We start from the raw sequence: 14,373 nt of genomic DNA on the forward strand, positions 1-14,373 counted from the left end.
TAGCCCAACAATATGTCTGCCTGAACGAGGACAACACAAATAGACATCCTAGAGTGGAATGGTGAAGGCTCAGAGACCTTCCCTCTAAACAAAGAACAACAGGCAAATGAGCAATGTTGAAGGGGAAGAATTAGTTTTTCCCAAGGGTCAGCTCCCAAATTAGTTTTCCATTATTAAGTAAGTGGTCAGTTATATCTATTTATATATCTTAATGAAGCAAAAATAGGCTTATCATTTTAAGAGAGAATGGGGTGAGGGACATGGGACAAGTTAAAAGGAGAGAAAGGAAGGTGAGAAAGGATGTAAATATATTTCAGTTTCTAAAAAGAGATAAAATCAGGCTGAGTGGTGGTGGCGCACATCTTTAATCCCAGCACTCAGTAGGCAGAGGCAGGCGGATCTCCATGAGTTCAAAGCCAGCCTGGTCTACAAGAGTTAGTTCTAGGACAGGCTCCAAAGCTACAGTGAAACCCTATTTAAAAAAAAAAAAACCAATGAATTAATTAATTAAATCTTTAAAACATAGGTTCTAAATTTAGAACTACTTTAATATAACATCATTGAGCACTTCTAAATATGTAAAATGTATAGAACATATTTTAAAAAATAATAAAAATGGATAATAGAGCTAAACAGACATTTCACAAAAGAAGACATAAAATAGAAAATATATTTCATTTAAAGTCATTCATTGATCATAAGGGAAATGCAAGTCAAAGCCACAGTGAGCAAAGACTGGGTATTATCAAAAAAAGGTAAGACTGCTGAGGTGTTGTAGGAAGGCTGCTAGTTAGCTCCCAGCTGCCCAGTCCTGAAATAATCACACAGAAACTATATTATTTCCCATTAGCCCTAGCTTCTTATTGGATAAATCTTATATATTAATTTAACCTATCTCCATAAATCTATGTATTGCCATGTGGCAGTGGCTTACCAGCAAAGTTTTGGATGTCTATCTCTGGTGGTGGCTCCATAGTTTCTCTAAACTCTGCCGTCCTTCTCCCAGCATTCAGTTTAGTTTTCCCCATCTAGCTCTGGTCTACCCTACCAGGCCAAGCCAGTTTTCTTTATTCATTAATGGTAATCACAACATAAAGAAGGGAATCCCACATCAGTGAGGGTGTAGAAAAAAATAAAAACTGTTACAGAACAAAGTTTAAGCAAGACATTATAGAAAACAGTTTGAAGGTCAACGAAGAATGAAAAAGGGAGCTAACATATGACCTGGAAATTTCGCTACTGGATATTCAACAGAGATAATAGCCATTTGTATTCACTTGCCCACTGTAACGCTATTTACAGTACAGGAGATAAAAGCATCAAGATGGCCATCAGTGATGGCTGCTAAAGAAAATGCTGCAGGGCATTGGTGGTGCACACCTTTAATCCCATCACTCGGGAGACAGAGGTAGGAAGATCTCTGTGAGTTCAAAACCAGCCTAGTCTACTGAGTATGTTCCAGGACAACCAGGACTACACAGATAAACCCTGTCGAGAGAGAGAGAGAGAGAGAGAGAGAGAGAGAGAGAGAGAGAGAGAGAGAGAGAGAGAGAGAGAGAATGCAGCATAATGTATTTCAGTATACACAATGGAGTGTTACGAGACAGTGAAAGGAGTAAAAGCTTGCTTGCAATGGTTAGAACTGGAGAGCGTTATGCTGAGTGAAATGGCCCAGACACCTATGATAGGCAATACAGACTCCACTTGTGAAATACAAAACACTGCCTTAAGAAAGAAAGAGTAGAACATTGGTTACCAAACACAGTAGTGATCATCGGAGGCTAAGCTACAGTTAGATAAGAGGACAATGTTTTAAAATGCTGTTGCACACTAGGGAGACTAAAGACAATGATTTCATACTGTATACAACAAAAAGCTGAGAAAGGAACGTGAATGTTTTCATAGAACACATTTGGGATAGGTTCAGTCTGATTTATGCACCACTCAGTACCTATCTCTATTAAAACATCACGTGCATCACATTAATATAAAAACTATATGTACTTGTGCATTGACTGAAGTAAGTTTACTTTATAAAGTATATTTTTTCTGATTAGCTTTTTTGCAGATGGAATAGAATAAGACTTTAAGAGAAGTAGAAGCTACAAAAGTAAAAGAATTGAAGATCTGATAAAAATGTAGAAATTATTATTGTATTCTTTAATATAGTGCTGTTTCTTAAGCAATATGGAATTTTACTCTGAAACTGTGTACTTATGATTAGGGAGAAGAAGCCACAGACAGTTTTATGGACTTATGCTAGATCTACAACTGTCTGAAAAATACTAGAGTTCTAATTTTTGCAGGTAGATGAGAATATTCATGTGTACTAAAATGTTATTATTGAGGAAAAGATCTACAAACATGTATTTTAGCCCCAGAGATGCCTAAGAATCCTCACTAAGAAGAAAAATGATATAATGTCTGAAAATATGAAGCATGTAAGGTTAGCAGATTTAGAGCATCTTAAAAGGTCACTTCTCAGGGTTTGGGAATTAAATATATCTAGGCAGCAGAACACTAATATGGGTTTCTGTCAACAAGATTTTATTATTAGTTCCATAATAGTTCCAAAGGGAACAAAACAGTACAATTTTTCAGGTTTTAAAACTTTATATCAATAGGCCTATTATCTGTATTCTTCCTTATTTTGTGATCAAGAAGACCCTGCCCATCAACCTCTTAAATGCTCCCTTTACCTCTTTGTTCCTAAGTGTGTAGATCAGGGGGTTCAGCATGGGTGTGATGATCCCATAAAAGAGGGACACCATTTTCCCTCTGTCCTTGGAGGCAGGGGATGGTGGCTGCAGATACATGTAGATGGCAGTACCATAAAACAGCACCACCACAATTAGGTGGGAGCCACATGTCCCAAATGCCTTTCGCCGACCTTCAGCTGACCTGATCCTCAACACTGCTTGCACAATAAAGGCATACGATATGAGGATGAGAGTCAAAGGTATTAAAAGGAAGACAACACTTATGAAAAATTGTTCAGCTTCAATTGTTGTGGTATCCACACAGGACAACTTGAGCAGGGCAGGGATCTCACAGAGGAAGTGATCCACTTTCTTGTGACCACACCGTGGCATCTGAAGGGTCCACGTGGACTGCAATACTGAGTTGCTGAAGCCACTGATCCAACACACAGCCGCCAGCTGCAGGCAGCGCCTTTGGTGCATGATGACTGAGTAATAGAGAGGCCGACAGATGGCTATAAATCTGTCGAAGGACATGACGCCCAGGAGAAAGCATTCAGTGCAACCCAAGGCCAGGAAAATGAAAAGCTGGACCACGCAGCCTCCATAGCTGATCACCTTCCGGGAGCTGCAGATGTTGACGAGCATCTGGGGGACTGTGCTCGTGGTGTAGCACAGGTCCAGCAGGGACAGGTTCGTGAGGAAAAAGTACATGGGGGTGTGGAGTTTCGAATCCAGGCGGGACACAAGAATTATCGTCATATTCCCGAAGATGGTCAGGATATAGGACACCAGAAACACCACAAAGAGTGGCAGCTCCAGCCATGGCCGATCTGAGAACCCTAGGAGAATGAACTCCCCTGAGATGCTCTCATTCGCCAGAGTCATGGTAAATGGTGCAGTCTCTGGGTCCCTGGAACACAAAGGGTTAGTAAGCCGGTGAACATGTTTATTGACCACTTCAATAAAATATGAATTGATGATGCCAGAGCGTTTCATGCATTTACAAACTGATCCTGGTAGTGTGAAAACCGTGTTGATAAAAGGTTAAGTATCTGTCAAACCTTTCACAGGTCTTCATGGATTGCTAACAGTTTTTAGCACAGTGATTTCAGGTTTGCAGCACTGAGTCCATTTCTAGAGTCACAGAGCTTCTCCTCTGTGTTTGCCTGTCCTGTGGACGGTTGTTCTGGGATCTTTCTATCTGGGTATGTGCTGGGGGTGGGGGGGAGCAGAGATATTGTTCCTGTTATTTGAATTTGTTTATTTTCCCCCAGAATCTGTTTGCAGGCATTTGTTAGAGTTATGTAAACCTCATTTCCCCACTATCCCTGCCATTCTCTAAATAAGTGCAGACATTAATTACGGCATCCTCCTCGTGAGTTTTCAGACACAGTGTCAGGAGACTCGTCCTCCAATGCTGTGTCACAGAATCCACATGGCACTGGCACTGCTGTGACCGTGAGGCTGGTGGGCCCGGCCCATCTGCCTTCTGGAACCAGTTTCACTGCGTCCTGTGCTCTGATCTTAGGGTCCTCATCTGTAAGGTGAGGACACAGATGCATTTTCTGTCCTGTTGAGAGTCACAGGTGCAGCCCACTCAGCCTAACTCTGGGAGGGAACGGAGGAGTGACCTCAGAGCATCCACTCTGACAGAGGGACAGAAGTGCTCAAAAGGGGTCACTTGGAGCTTCTACAGTGTTCCGTTCTAAATACGTCAGCGTGCAAGTGGTCATGTTACAATCCTCGCATTCAGCTTCAACCCAGGGGGCAAAGGATCATATCCTAAGTATGGATGTTATCTTTTGTGTAAACTGTTGGCAGTACCTGGTCCACAGGAGCTCAGGTGCTGGGCCATAGATGTCAGAGTGCAGGAATACTTTGGATGGAGGTGGGTGAGAATCATAACTATCTTGGAAGTAGTATATAGCAACTCCAACATCTAAAGAGAATGTATCCCAAAGAAATTGCCATAAAAACTAAGCTTTCAAATTTATTTTACCAATATGAGAATGTATTTCTCCAATTTAATCCATAGTCATTAAAATGTTAGCAATGGGTATTGGTTTTGGTCCCCACTTGTTGTAAAACTTTTAGTTCCCCTCATCATTTAGGTGTTCATAAATATAAGATATGAAATAATGTTTCAGTGTGTTTTCGAGTGTGTGTGTTTGTGTGCATGCTGGTGAGTGCGATTTTGCACACACCCAAGCTACAGCACAAATATGACAGTCAGAGGGCACCTTGGTTGCAGCAGAATTTCTCTCTTGTTGTTCATGCTGCGTATGACAAGCTAGCCAATGTGATCCTCCTCTCTGTCTCTTGTCTTGCTAGGAATGCTGGGGTTCTGAACAGAACCCTGTGCACCCTGTGTTCAGCCTAATGTGGTTCCTGTGGTTTTGAACTCAGGTCCTCAAAACTCTGTGATAAGGCTTTTATCTGCTGAGACGTTTTCTCAGTACCTCAAGATAGTTTTTTAATTTTTGAGGTATGGTCTCGGACTTGCTCACATATGACAGGATGACACCTTGTTATTTGATGTTCCCAAAATATCTCATATTCTTATGAGAGGGTCTTTCAAATATCTTTTTCTGAATTATGTAGATAAACCATAGGAGTCTTCGCCCCCCCCCCTCACAGCTAATAAGGGAAGGATCTACTTAAAGTTTACCCTTTAGAAAAGCTGAGCCCTGAAGGCAGAAACCTGGGTTTATTTGCTCCTCTCGCTTAGCTTGCTTTCCTGAGAGCCCAGGTCTGCTTCAGCAGCCAACAGAAGGGAAAGATGACCTGCTCTGGAGGTCATGGTCCCCACCGAGATCACAAATGTCTCCTAATGCTCAAATTCTAATGTGAGTCTATTTAGTAATTTCTTATATATTCTACTTACCTCTAATTTAAGCGTGAGAGACAGAAAAATTCATTTTGCCTTCCAAAACATCTGGCATTCAAACAGTATTAATTTGAAAGGCACAAACACAATGCCACTTCTGTCTGCGACATAGTCATCTGCTTGTTCAGGTGAGGCGAACTGAAGTTCTAGTTCTGCTTGCTGGGCGTCCCGAGGTCTCCAGTCAGAGTGCAGTGGATGGTGAGCAGGATGCACAGGTGATGCCCAGAAAGTGTGGTACCGGAGTCTTGTCCTTTACACTTCGGTGAGCCAATCACTATTTTTTAAAGACATATTTTCTGATTGGTTTTACAAGAATGAGGAAAAATACATTTCCAGCCAAATACTGGTTTTGGCCTCTGGCAAAAATCCCAACATAGAGGCTTCCTTTATATGATTCACCAGGGGCTCAGCAAACTCCTGGTCCAATGGGAGACAAGAGGAGAGCTGTGAAGGGAGGGCACTCTTTCATGGCTGTGCGGTTCAGGAGGAGCCGCTCTCCAGGGACCAAATCCTTCACTTTGTAACTGACAGCAGCGATGATGGGAACAACAACAGCAACAAAATTTTAACAACTAAAAACTGAATTTGGTTCCCAACAGGGATTTATTGACACTTGTAAACTATTATTCAATGACTTCTCTAAAGTCATTCCTTTACTCTTGTTATTTTTTTTTGTTTCCATTTTTGGTTTTGTTTTTTGAGTCAGAGTCTGTTTCATATATCCCAGGTCATCCTAAAGCTCAAGATCCTCCTGCCTCAGTGTTCCAAGTGTTGAGATTACCGGGGCGTGTCACCACATGGACATGGATTTACAGGGGTGCATCTCCACATGGATTACAGTCCTATTCTCAGTTCTATCAGAAAGAAAAAATTCATTTCATGATCCCTACGATGCCATCTATAACCATGTTGTCACACCTTTGATTTGCACACCAGGAAAGAGACCATTATTTAACTGATCTTTTCAAATTACTTATTAATTTTTTATGATATATTCCACATAAGAAAAAATTTGAAGACATAAGTTTATACCCAGTATTCCTGAATACTTTCTTTATGGGTTCATGGTTCATTCTCTCTAAATTAAGTTACTATTAGCAGAGGATTATATGTGGTCCATTAAATAAATGTGTTTAAAATTTATGTGCAATATATTAATTAATTCAACCAGAATACAATGTATTTGTAGTTTCGTTTGATGATGCAAAGGTTTACTTCAATTCATTTTTAGACATATATTTAGAAGAAATGCTTGCAAGTATAAAAATAAAAAATCTAAACTTTTAACAAATGTGAAGTAAAACATTCAATAAACTAGAAAATTTAAAAAAAATGACAAACTGATATAGAGGAGCCAGGTTTGAGAAGAGCATGCCTACATGTTCGATGTATAAAAACAGATCCAACTACCAAAGAGTCTATATTATTGAAACGATCAAACTCTATTTTCTCATCAGTTTTTTAAAGGAGACCTGAGAGTCATAGGATTTCTGAAGAGACACAAGATATCAGTTCCTTTCATATATTTTCTTATTTTTACTTTCTTTTGAGAATTCCACACAATGGAGTTTGATCATATTTGCCCTCTCCCCAAATCCTCCACACCCATCTCCCCTTCCCAATCCACTCAGCTGTATTCTCTCACCTCATTTAAACCCATCAAGTCCAATTTGCACTGCCCATTTGCTATTCCTGGATGTGTAGCCTCACTGGAGGGTGGCCAACTCCCAAGGGGCTGCGCCCTTACAGAGCACTGACTCTTCTCTTCCAGAAGCTATCAATTAGCAGCAGATTTTAGCTAGAGATGGACTTAGTTCCTGCCTCCCTCCCCTGGTGGGAATTTTGTCTGGCCTCATTCTGTTTCAGCATGCTGTCTGAACAACCATAAATTCATATGTAGAACTATTTAGCTGGATACAGAAAACACCATTTCTTTTGATTCTTAAACTATTTCAACCTCTTTTCTGCAATGACTCCAGAGCCTTGAGCAGATGAAGTGTGATACAGAAGTCCCATTTAGGGCTGAGCATTCTGCTGTCTCCTCTTATTGTACTTTGACCAGCTGTGAGTCTCCATGTACTTTAAAAAAGCAGCTCCTCTAATGAGGCTGGAGAAAAGCGCTACTGTATGGGTACCATGATTAGTCATTAGCAGTTTATTTCATGTTATGCACACTTAGCAGAGTAATGAAGTTTTTCCCCTAGAAACTAGTGATGGAGGATTCCCATTGGCTAATAAAGAAACTGCCTGGCCCATTTGATTGGCCAGCTCTTAGGTGGGCGGAGTAGACAGAACAGGAAGAAGGAAGTGAGGTAGATGGCTCAGACAATTGCCCTGCCTCTGCAACCAGATGCAATGAAGCTCCAGCCCAAGATGGACATATGCTAGAAACTAAACGGTAAGGTACCACTTCGTGGTGCTACACAGATTATTAGATATGGGTTAATCAAGATGTGAGTAAGAGGCTGAAAATAATGGGTCAGGCAGTGTTTAAAAGAATACAGTTTCCGTGTAATTATTTTGGGGCATAAGCTAGCCAGGAGGCTGAGAGCAGGGCGGCTGGAAGCTGCCCGTAGCTCATCACTACAAACTAGGACCTGTCTAGTCACAAGTTCTTGATCCTGACAACATGAACAGACATGAGTTTCTACTTGTGGAGAAAAGGATTTATTTCAGCTTACACTTTCAGGTCCCAATCTATAAGCAAGAGAAGTCAGGGCAGGAACTCAAGGCAGGAGCCTGGCGGTAGGAACTGAAACAGAGACCATAGAGGAGTGCTGCTTACTGGCTTGCTCTCAGCCTGCTTTCTCATATAACACTGGCTCTCCTGACCAAGGATAGTGCCATTAAGGGTGGACTGCCCCCCTGTGTCAAACATCAATCAAGACAATATCTCGCAGACTCTGTACAAGGCCAATCTTATCTGAGAAATTTCTCAGTTGAGTTTTCTCTTTCACAGTGACTTTAGGTTTACAACAAATTTCCAATTAATCTATCCAGGGCACTATCTCCCCAACCCCTGAATGAAAATCATATGAGGTGGCATTCATAATTGCCCATCTCTATAGATCCCAAATGTGTGACAATCTTTCTTTTGGGCAAATCCTATTCTATATGTCTTTGAAAAACATCTATTTATTAAAATTTATCTGTTTAACCTTGAAAACATACCTGGCTATAAATTTGATTGCTATAGGTGACTAACTACTAATCCATATTTTTTTAACTTTCAATTTTGTTTTTCTTTTTTTATTGACTTTTATTGAGCTCTACATTTTTCTCTGTTTCTTCCCCCCTGCCTCTTCCCTCCTCTTCAACCCTCTCCCATGGTTCGCATGCTTCCAATTTACTCAGGAGATCTTGTCGTTTTCTAATTCCCATGTAGATTAGATCCAATAATGTCTCTCTTAGGGTCCTCATTGTTGTCTAGGTTCTCTTGGATTATGACTTGTAGGCTGGTTTTCTTTGCTTTATGTTTAAAAATCATTAATGAGTGAATACATATGCTTTTTGTCTTTCTGGGTCTGGATTACCTCACTCAAAATGAGTTTTTGAGTTTCCTAGCTCCATGCATTTGTCCGCAAATTTCAAGATGTTAATGTTTTTCTGCTGTGTAGTACTCCGTTGTGTAAATGTTCATATTTTCCTTATCCATTCTTCGGTTGAGGGGCATTTAGGTTGTTTTCAGGTTCTGACTATGACAAACAATGCTGCTATGAACATAGTTAAGCACATGTCCTTGTGGTACGATTGAGCATCCTTTGGATATTTACCAAAAAGTAGTGTTGCTGGGTCTCGAGGAAGGTTGTTTCCTAATTTTCTGAGAAGTCGCCATGCTGACATCAAAGGGGCTGTACCAGCTTGCACTCCCACCAGCAATGCAGGAGTGTTCCCTTTTCCCTACATGTTCTCTAGTATAAGTTGTCATCAGTGTTTTTGATCTTGGCTATTCTTGCAGGTGTAAGATGTAATCCACATTTCTTAATTATACATTACATTTTTAAATGTGCTGCATAAGCAAAATACCCCCAAATAAGAGTAGAAACAAATATAGAATAAAAAATTAACTTCAAATTTGTATCAATATACCAAGTCTGTATCAATGTAAAATATCTGAGGTTAATAGTTGTCTATTCCTATATCCCCACCAAATGTTGACAAACATTCATAACCCACCAAATGACCAAAACCCACTCAGTCCATCACTATCTGTGTGTTGTGTTCTCTTGTCTGCTTCCTGTTGTCTATGAATGACAGCATCTTTACGAGATCTTGAGATAATTGAGATAATGGTCTAGTCCTGGAAAACCTAGTTTTAACACTTATTGTCCAAACTCAGAACTGTTCTCGTACAGAGGGATCAGCAGATATGCCACCTGTCTTGTAGATTTTCTTGGATTATTTCTTTATGCCTATAGCAAAGATTTTCAGTTGGTCTTCCCCACCCCTCCATCAAATCTGATCTCTATTAACCTCTGAGGAATCCACAGACTGTTTTTTGTTTGTTTGTTTGTTTCCTCTGGAAACAAAAGCATAACCTCTTCCCCAAGGCAATACATATTCTGACTTCCATTTTTAAGTTAAGGTATGACTAAATTATCTAGGTTGGTTTAATTTATCAGTCCCTTCTACAGTTCAGTGTGTCTAATTCATTTGCTCATCATCATTCAAAATTTCAAAATCACCACAACACCATTTAGGATCCAGACTCCCTGTGTATTTTCCATCTTTATGTGAATTATCCATTTTCTATTATTTTACTCTCTCTTTAAAGACTTTACTATTATTTATAAACTATAATTATTCTATGGATGTCTATACCAATTTGTTCTTTTTCATTCTTTCTTCTCTTTCATTTTTTATTAAGAATTTTTATACAATCTTTTCTCATTTTACACAACTATCCCCATTCCCACTCCCTCCACTCCTCCCGTTTCTTCACTTTCACCACACCCCACCTCCCCATCCACTCCTCAGAAAAGGTAACACTTTCCATGGGGAGTCAGCAAAGTCTGACACTTCACTTTGAGGCAAGACCAAGGCACCCCCTCCCCTGTATCTAGGCTAAAAAAGTTATCCCTTAAAAAAGAATGTGCTCCTAGATGCCAGTTCAAGCACTGGGATAAATCCTAATTCCACTGCTGGTGGACCTACAGACTGTCCAAGCCTCATAACTGTCTCCCATGTTCAGTAGGCCTAATTTGGTCCTAAGCAGGTTTGCTCACTGCCAGTCCAGGGTCAGTGAGCTCTCACTAACTCTGTTCAGCTGTTTCTGTGGGCATCACCATCATGGTCTTGATTCCTTTGCTAATATTATCACTTCTTTATCTTTGGGGCTGGTCTCAGGTAGCTTGATCCAGCGCTTCACTGTAGATCTCTCTATATCTGCTTCTATCAGTTGCTGGTTGAAGGTTCTATGATGACAATTAAGGTAGTAGTCATCAATCTGATTACAGGAGAAGGTCAGTTTAGGCATCCTCTTTGCTGTTGCTTAGAGTCTTAGCTGGGCCATCCTTGAGGATTCCTGGGAATTTCCCAAGTGCTATGTTTCTCAATAGCCCTTTAATGGCTGCCCCAATCAAGATATCTCTTTCCTTTCTCTCTCCCTCACTGTCCTCCCCACTTCTTGGACATCCTATTCTCTCATATTCTCCTCCACCCTCCCATTCTCCCCTCTCCCTCCCCTTCTATCCTTCCTTCTCCCCTGCTCAGTTTTCTCAGGAGGTCTTGTCTGTTTCCTCTTCCCAGTGGGGTCCATGTATATGTCTCTTAGTGTTACCTAGCTTCTCTGGGGTCATGGACTATAGGCTGATTATCCTTTGTTTTACATCTTACATCCCTTTATGAGTGAATAATACCATGTTTAACTATCTTGGTCTGAGTTACCTCACTCAGGATGGTTTTTTTTTCTAGTTCTATCCATTGCATGCAAATTTCAAGATGTCATTGTTTTTACCGCTGAGTAGTACTCCATTATGTAAATGTACCACATTTTCTTTATCCATTCTTGAGGGGCATGTGCGTTGTTTCCAGGTTCTGACTATACAAATAATGCTGCTATGAATGCAGCTTCATATGGAAAACAAAACTCTCAGGATAGTCAAAACAATCCTATACAATAAAGAAACTTATGAAGGTATCACTATTCCTGATGTCAAGTATTATTATAAAGCTACAGTAATGAAAATTGTTTAATATTGTCATTAAAAACAGACAGGTGAACTAATGGAATTGAATACTAGGCCCTGATATAGATCACACACATATGAACACCCAATTTTTGACAAAGAAGCTAAAGTTATACAATGGAATAAAGAAAGTATCTTCAACAAATGGTGCTGGCATAACTGGATATCAACATGTAAGAAAATACAAATAGATCCATACCTATCCCCATGCACAAAACTTAAGTCCAAATAGATCAAAGACCTCAACATAAATCAAGCCACGCCACATTTAACCTGATAGAAGAGAGAGTGGGAAGTAGCTTTGAATTCATGGGCACAGGAGGCCACTTCCTAAATATAACACCAGTAGCACAGTCACTGAGAGCAGCAATTAATTAATGGAACCTCCTGAAATTGAGAAGCTTCTGTATGGAGAAGGACACAGTCACTAAGACAAAGTGGCAGCCTACTGAATGGTAAAAAATCTTCCCTAACACCACATGGGACAGAGGACTGATCTCCAAAATGTATAAAGAACTCAAGAAACTAGACATCAAAATACCAAATAATTCTATCAAAAAATGGGGTACAGATTTAAACAGAGAATTCTCAAAAGAAGAATTGCAAATGTCTGAAAGACACTTAAGGAATTGCTCAATATCCTTAGCCATCAGGGAACTACAAATCAAAATGACTCTGAGATACCATCTTACACCTGTCAGAATGACTAACATCAAAAATACCAATGATAGCTTATACTGGAGAGGACGCGGAGTAAAGGGAACACTCCGCCATTGCTGGTGGGAGTGCAAACTTGTCCAGCCACTTTGGAAATCAGTATGGCAGTTTCTCAGAAAATTGAGAATCAATCTACCTCAGGACACAGCAGTACCACTCTTGGGCATATACCCAAAGGATGCACACTCATACCACAAGGACATTTGCTCAGCTGTGTTCATTTTCTTCTTTCTTAAACCTACGCACATTTTTAAACAAACTGTAACTTGTTTAGAGGTATTTTTCTCACCTGGATCTGTCTTAACTGTGAGTCTTAGCCTTTTCTGATTGCTGAACCAAACATTAAACTGCTAAGCTACCTACCTATGCCTCTGGCCCCTCCTCTAGTCCTGACAGCCAGCTTTAAGACCATGGACTCAGTAGGGAGCTGCTTTTTTCCTAATCCCATTAAGCATTTACCCTGGAGCTGCATTCAACTACCCAGGCTCTATGAGGAAGGCTCCCAGCAGTGTGGAGCTTCACTCTAGGTCTCAGAACTGTGCACTTCTGATTAGGGAGCAGAAACCACACACAGTCTTATAGAATTATGCTAAATTTACAACTGTCCAAAAATAGTAGATTTTTGCAATTAGATGAGAATATTCATGTGTATTAAAATGTATTATTTCTGGGAAAAATGTCCACAAACATATTTTAGACCCTGAGATGTTTAAGAAACCTTGCCAAGCACAAAAATGGTATTAAGTTTGAAAATGTGAAGCTTGTAGGTGTAGTTGTTTGAGAGGATCATAAAAAGTCACTTCCCATGTCATAGAGGTCCTCCTGCAGCTGTGGATCCGCAGACTGGGCCCCTTCACGTGATCTACAAGTTCCAAGATGAGGTGGATGTTGGGGTGGGCTAACTATAGCCCTGGTTTTGGTATGAGTGGTAGCTGGATTGCTCAATCTACTGGTTTTCCCTCATGACCACTAAAGTGAGTTCTCCAACACTGTCCTGTTGGAGCAGGCAGCAAGGTTCAGGGCCAGTACTCCTGTTCTCATGCCCTCAGGGCCAGCTCACCCACACCCACACCCACAACCACACCCACGCCACCAAGGGCAGTTCTTCTGTTTTGCCCAGGTGAGGTGTGAGAGCAAATATTGCAATAGGTAAGGGGCACCACCAGCTCTCCTGCTCTCAAGTCCTAGAGGCCAACACTCTGGCAAGGGGTCGAAGGGCCTCACTGATGCCACCACATGGTAGATGTGTTGGGGATGTCAACTCTCACACCCTCAGGGCAGCCTCAGCTGCATCCCCACCACAAGTCAGTTCTAGTGCGCAGCCCAAACGAAATTCAGGGCCCTCTATACTATGTGCAGGTCTCCCAAGGCAACAATAGGATATCCAAGAGTAGTTCCAGTGAGGGCCCTGTATTGAAGGTATAATAGAAGCCCGAGGCTTCAAATCAGACCGATGAATCCTTGCAATGAACACTTATAAGTAAAGATGGATGGGCTAAACGGTATACCGTGTGACTCACTGGGTCACAAAACGGCTTTCCTACTTAGACTTTCTGTTATTTGTTTCTTTTTTAATTTTATTTTATTTGGGAGAGAAGGATTCAAGGGCAGAGGGCAGACAGCCAATACAAAAAGATGGGGAGATGAATGGGATCAGGATACATGACATGAAATCCACAAACAATCAATACAAAGTTTATTCTGAAGAAAAAGCCAAAGCTTGTGAAATGACTATATCTAGCAAGCAGAACAATAATATGGGTTTCTGTCAACAAGATTTTATTTGAGGAGGATCATCATAATAGTTCCACAGGGAACAGAACAGTATAATTTATCAGGCTTTAAAAGCTTATATCAATAAGGCTATCATTTGTATTCC

General features: G+C 40.7%; 1 protein-coding gene across 2 annotated transcripts; it reads right to left on the reverse strand.

Annotated features, from left to right (window-relative positions):
* Positions 1-2,645: 2,645 nt before the first annotated feature.
* Positions 2,646-7,605, reverse strand: LOC119817347 (olfactory receptor 2B2-like). 2 transcript variants are annotated; one of them, XM_038334542.1, is made up of 2 exons: positions 7,564-7,605; positions 2,646-3,554 (listed from the first exon to the last, which is right to left on the reverse strand). In XM_038334542.1, the coding sequence occupies exons 1-2, from the start codon at positions 7,603-7,605 to the stop codon at positions 2,646-2,648; spliced, it is 951 nt and encodes a 316-aa protein (XP_038190470.1). The 2 variants fall into 2 exon arrangements, with proteins under 2 accessions (XP_038190470.1, XP_038190469.1); XM_038334541.1 differs by lacking the exon at positions 7,564-7,605 and having other exon boundaries at positions 2,646-3,587.
* Positions 7,606-14,373: the final 6,768 nt, after the last annotated feature.

Source organism: Arvicola amphibius, chromosome 6 (genome assembly GCF_903992535.2).
Source record: "Arvicola amphibius chromosome 6, mArvAmp1.2, whole genome shotgun sequence".
Classification (NCBI taxonomy): Eukaryota; Metazoa; Chordata; class Mammalia; order Rodentia; family Cricetidae; genus Arvicola; species Arvicola amphibius.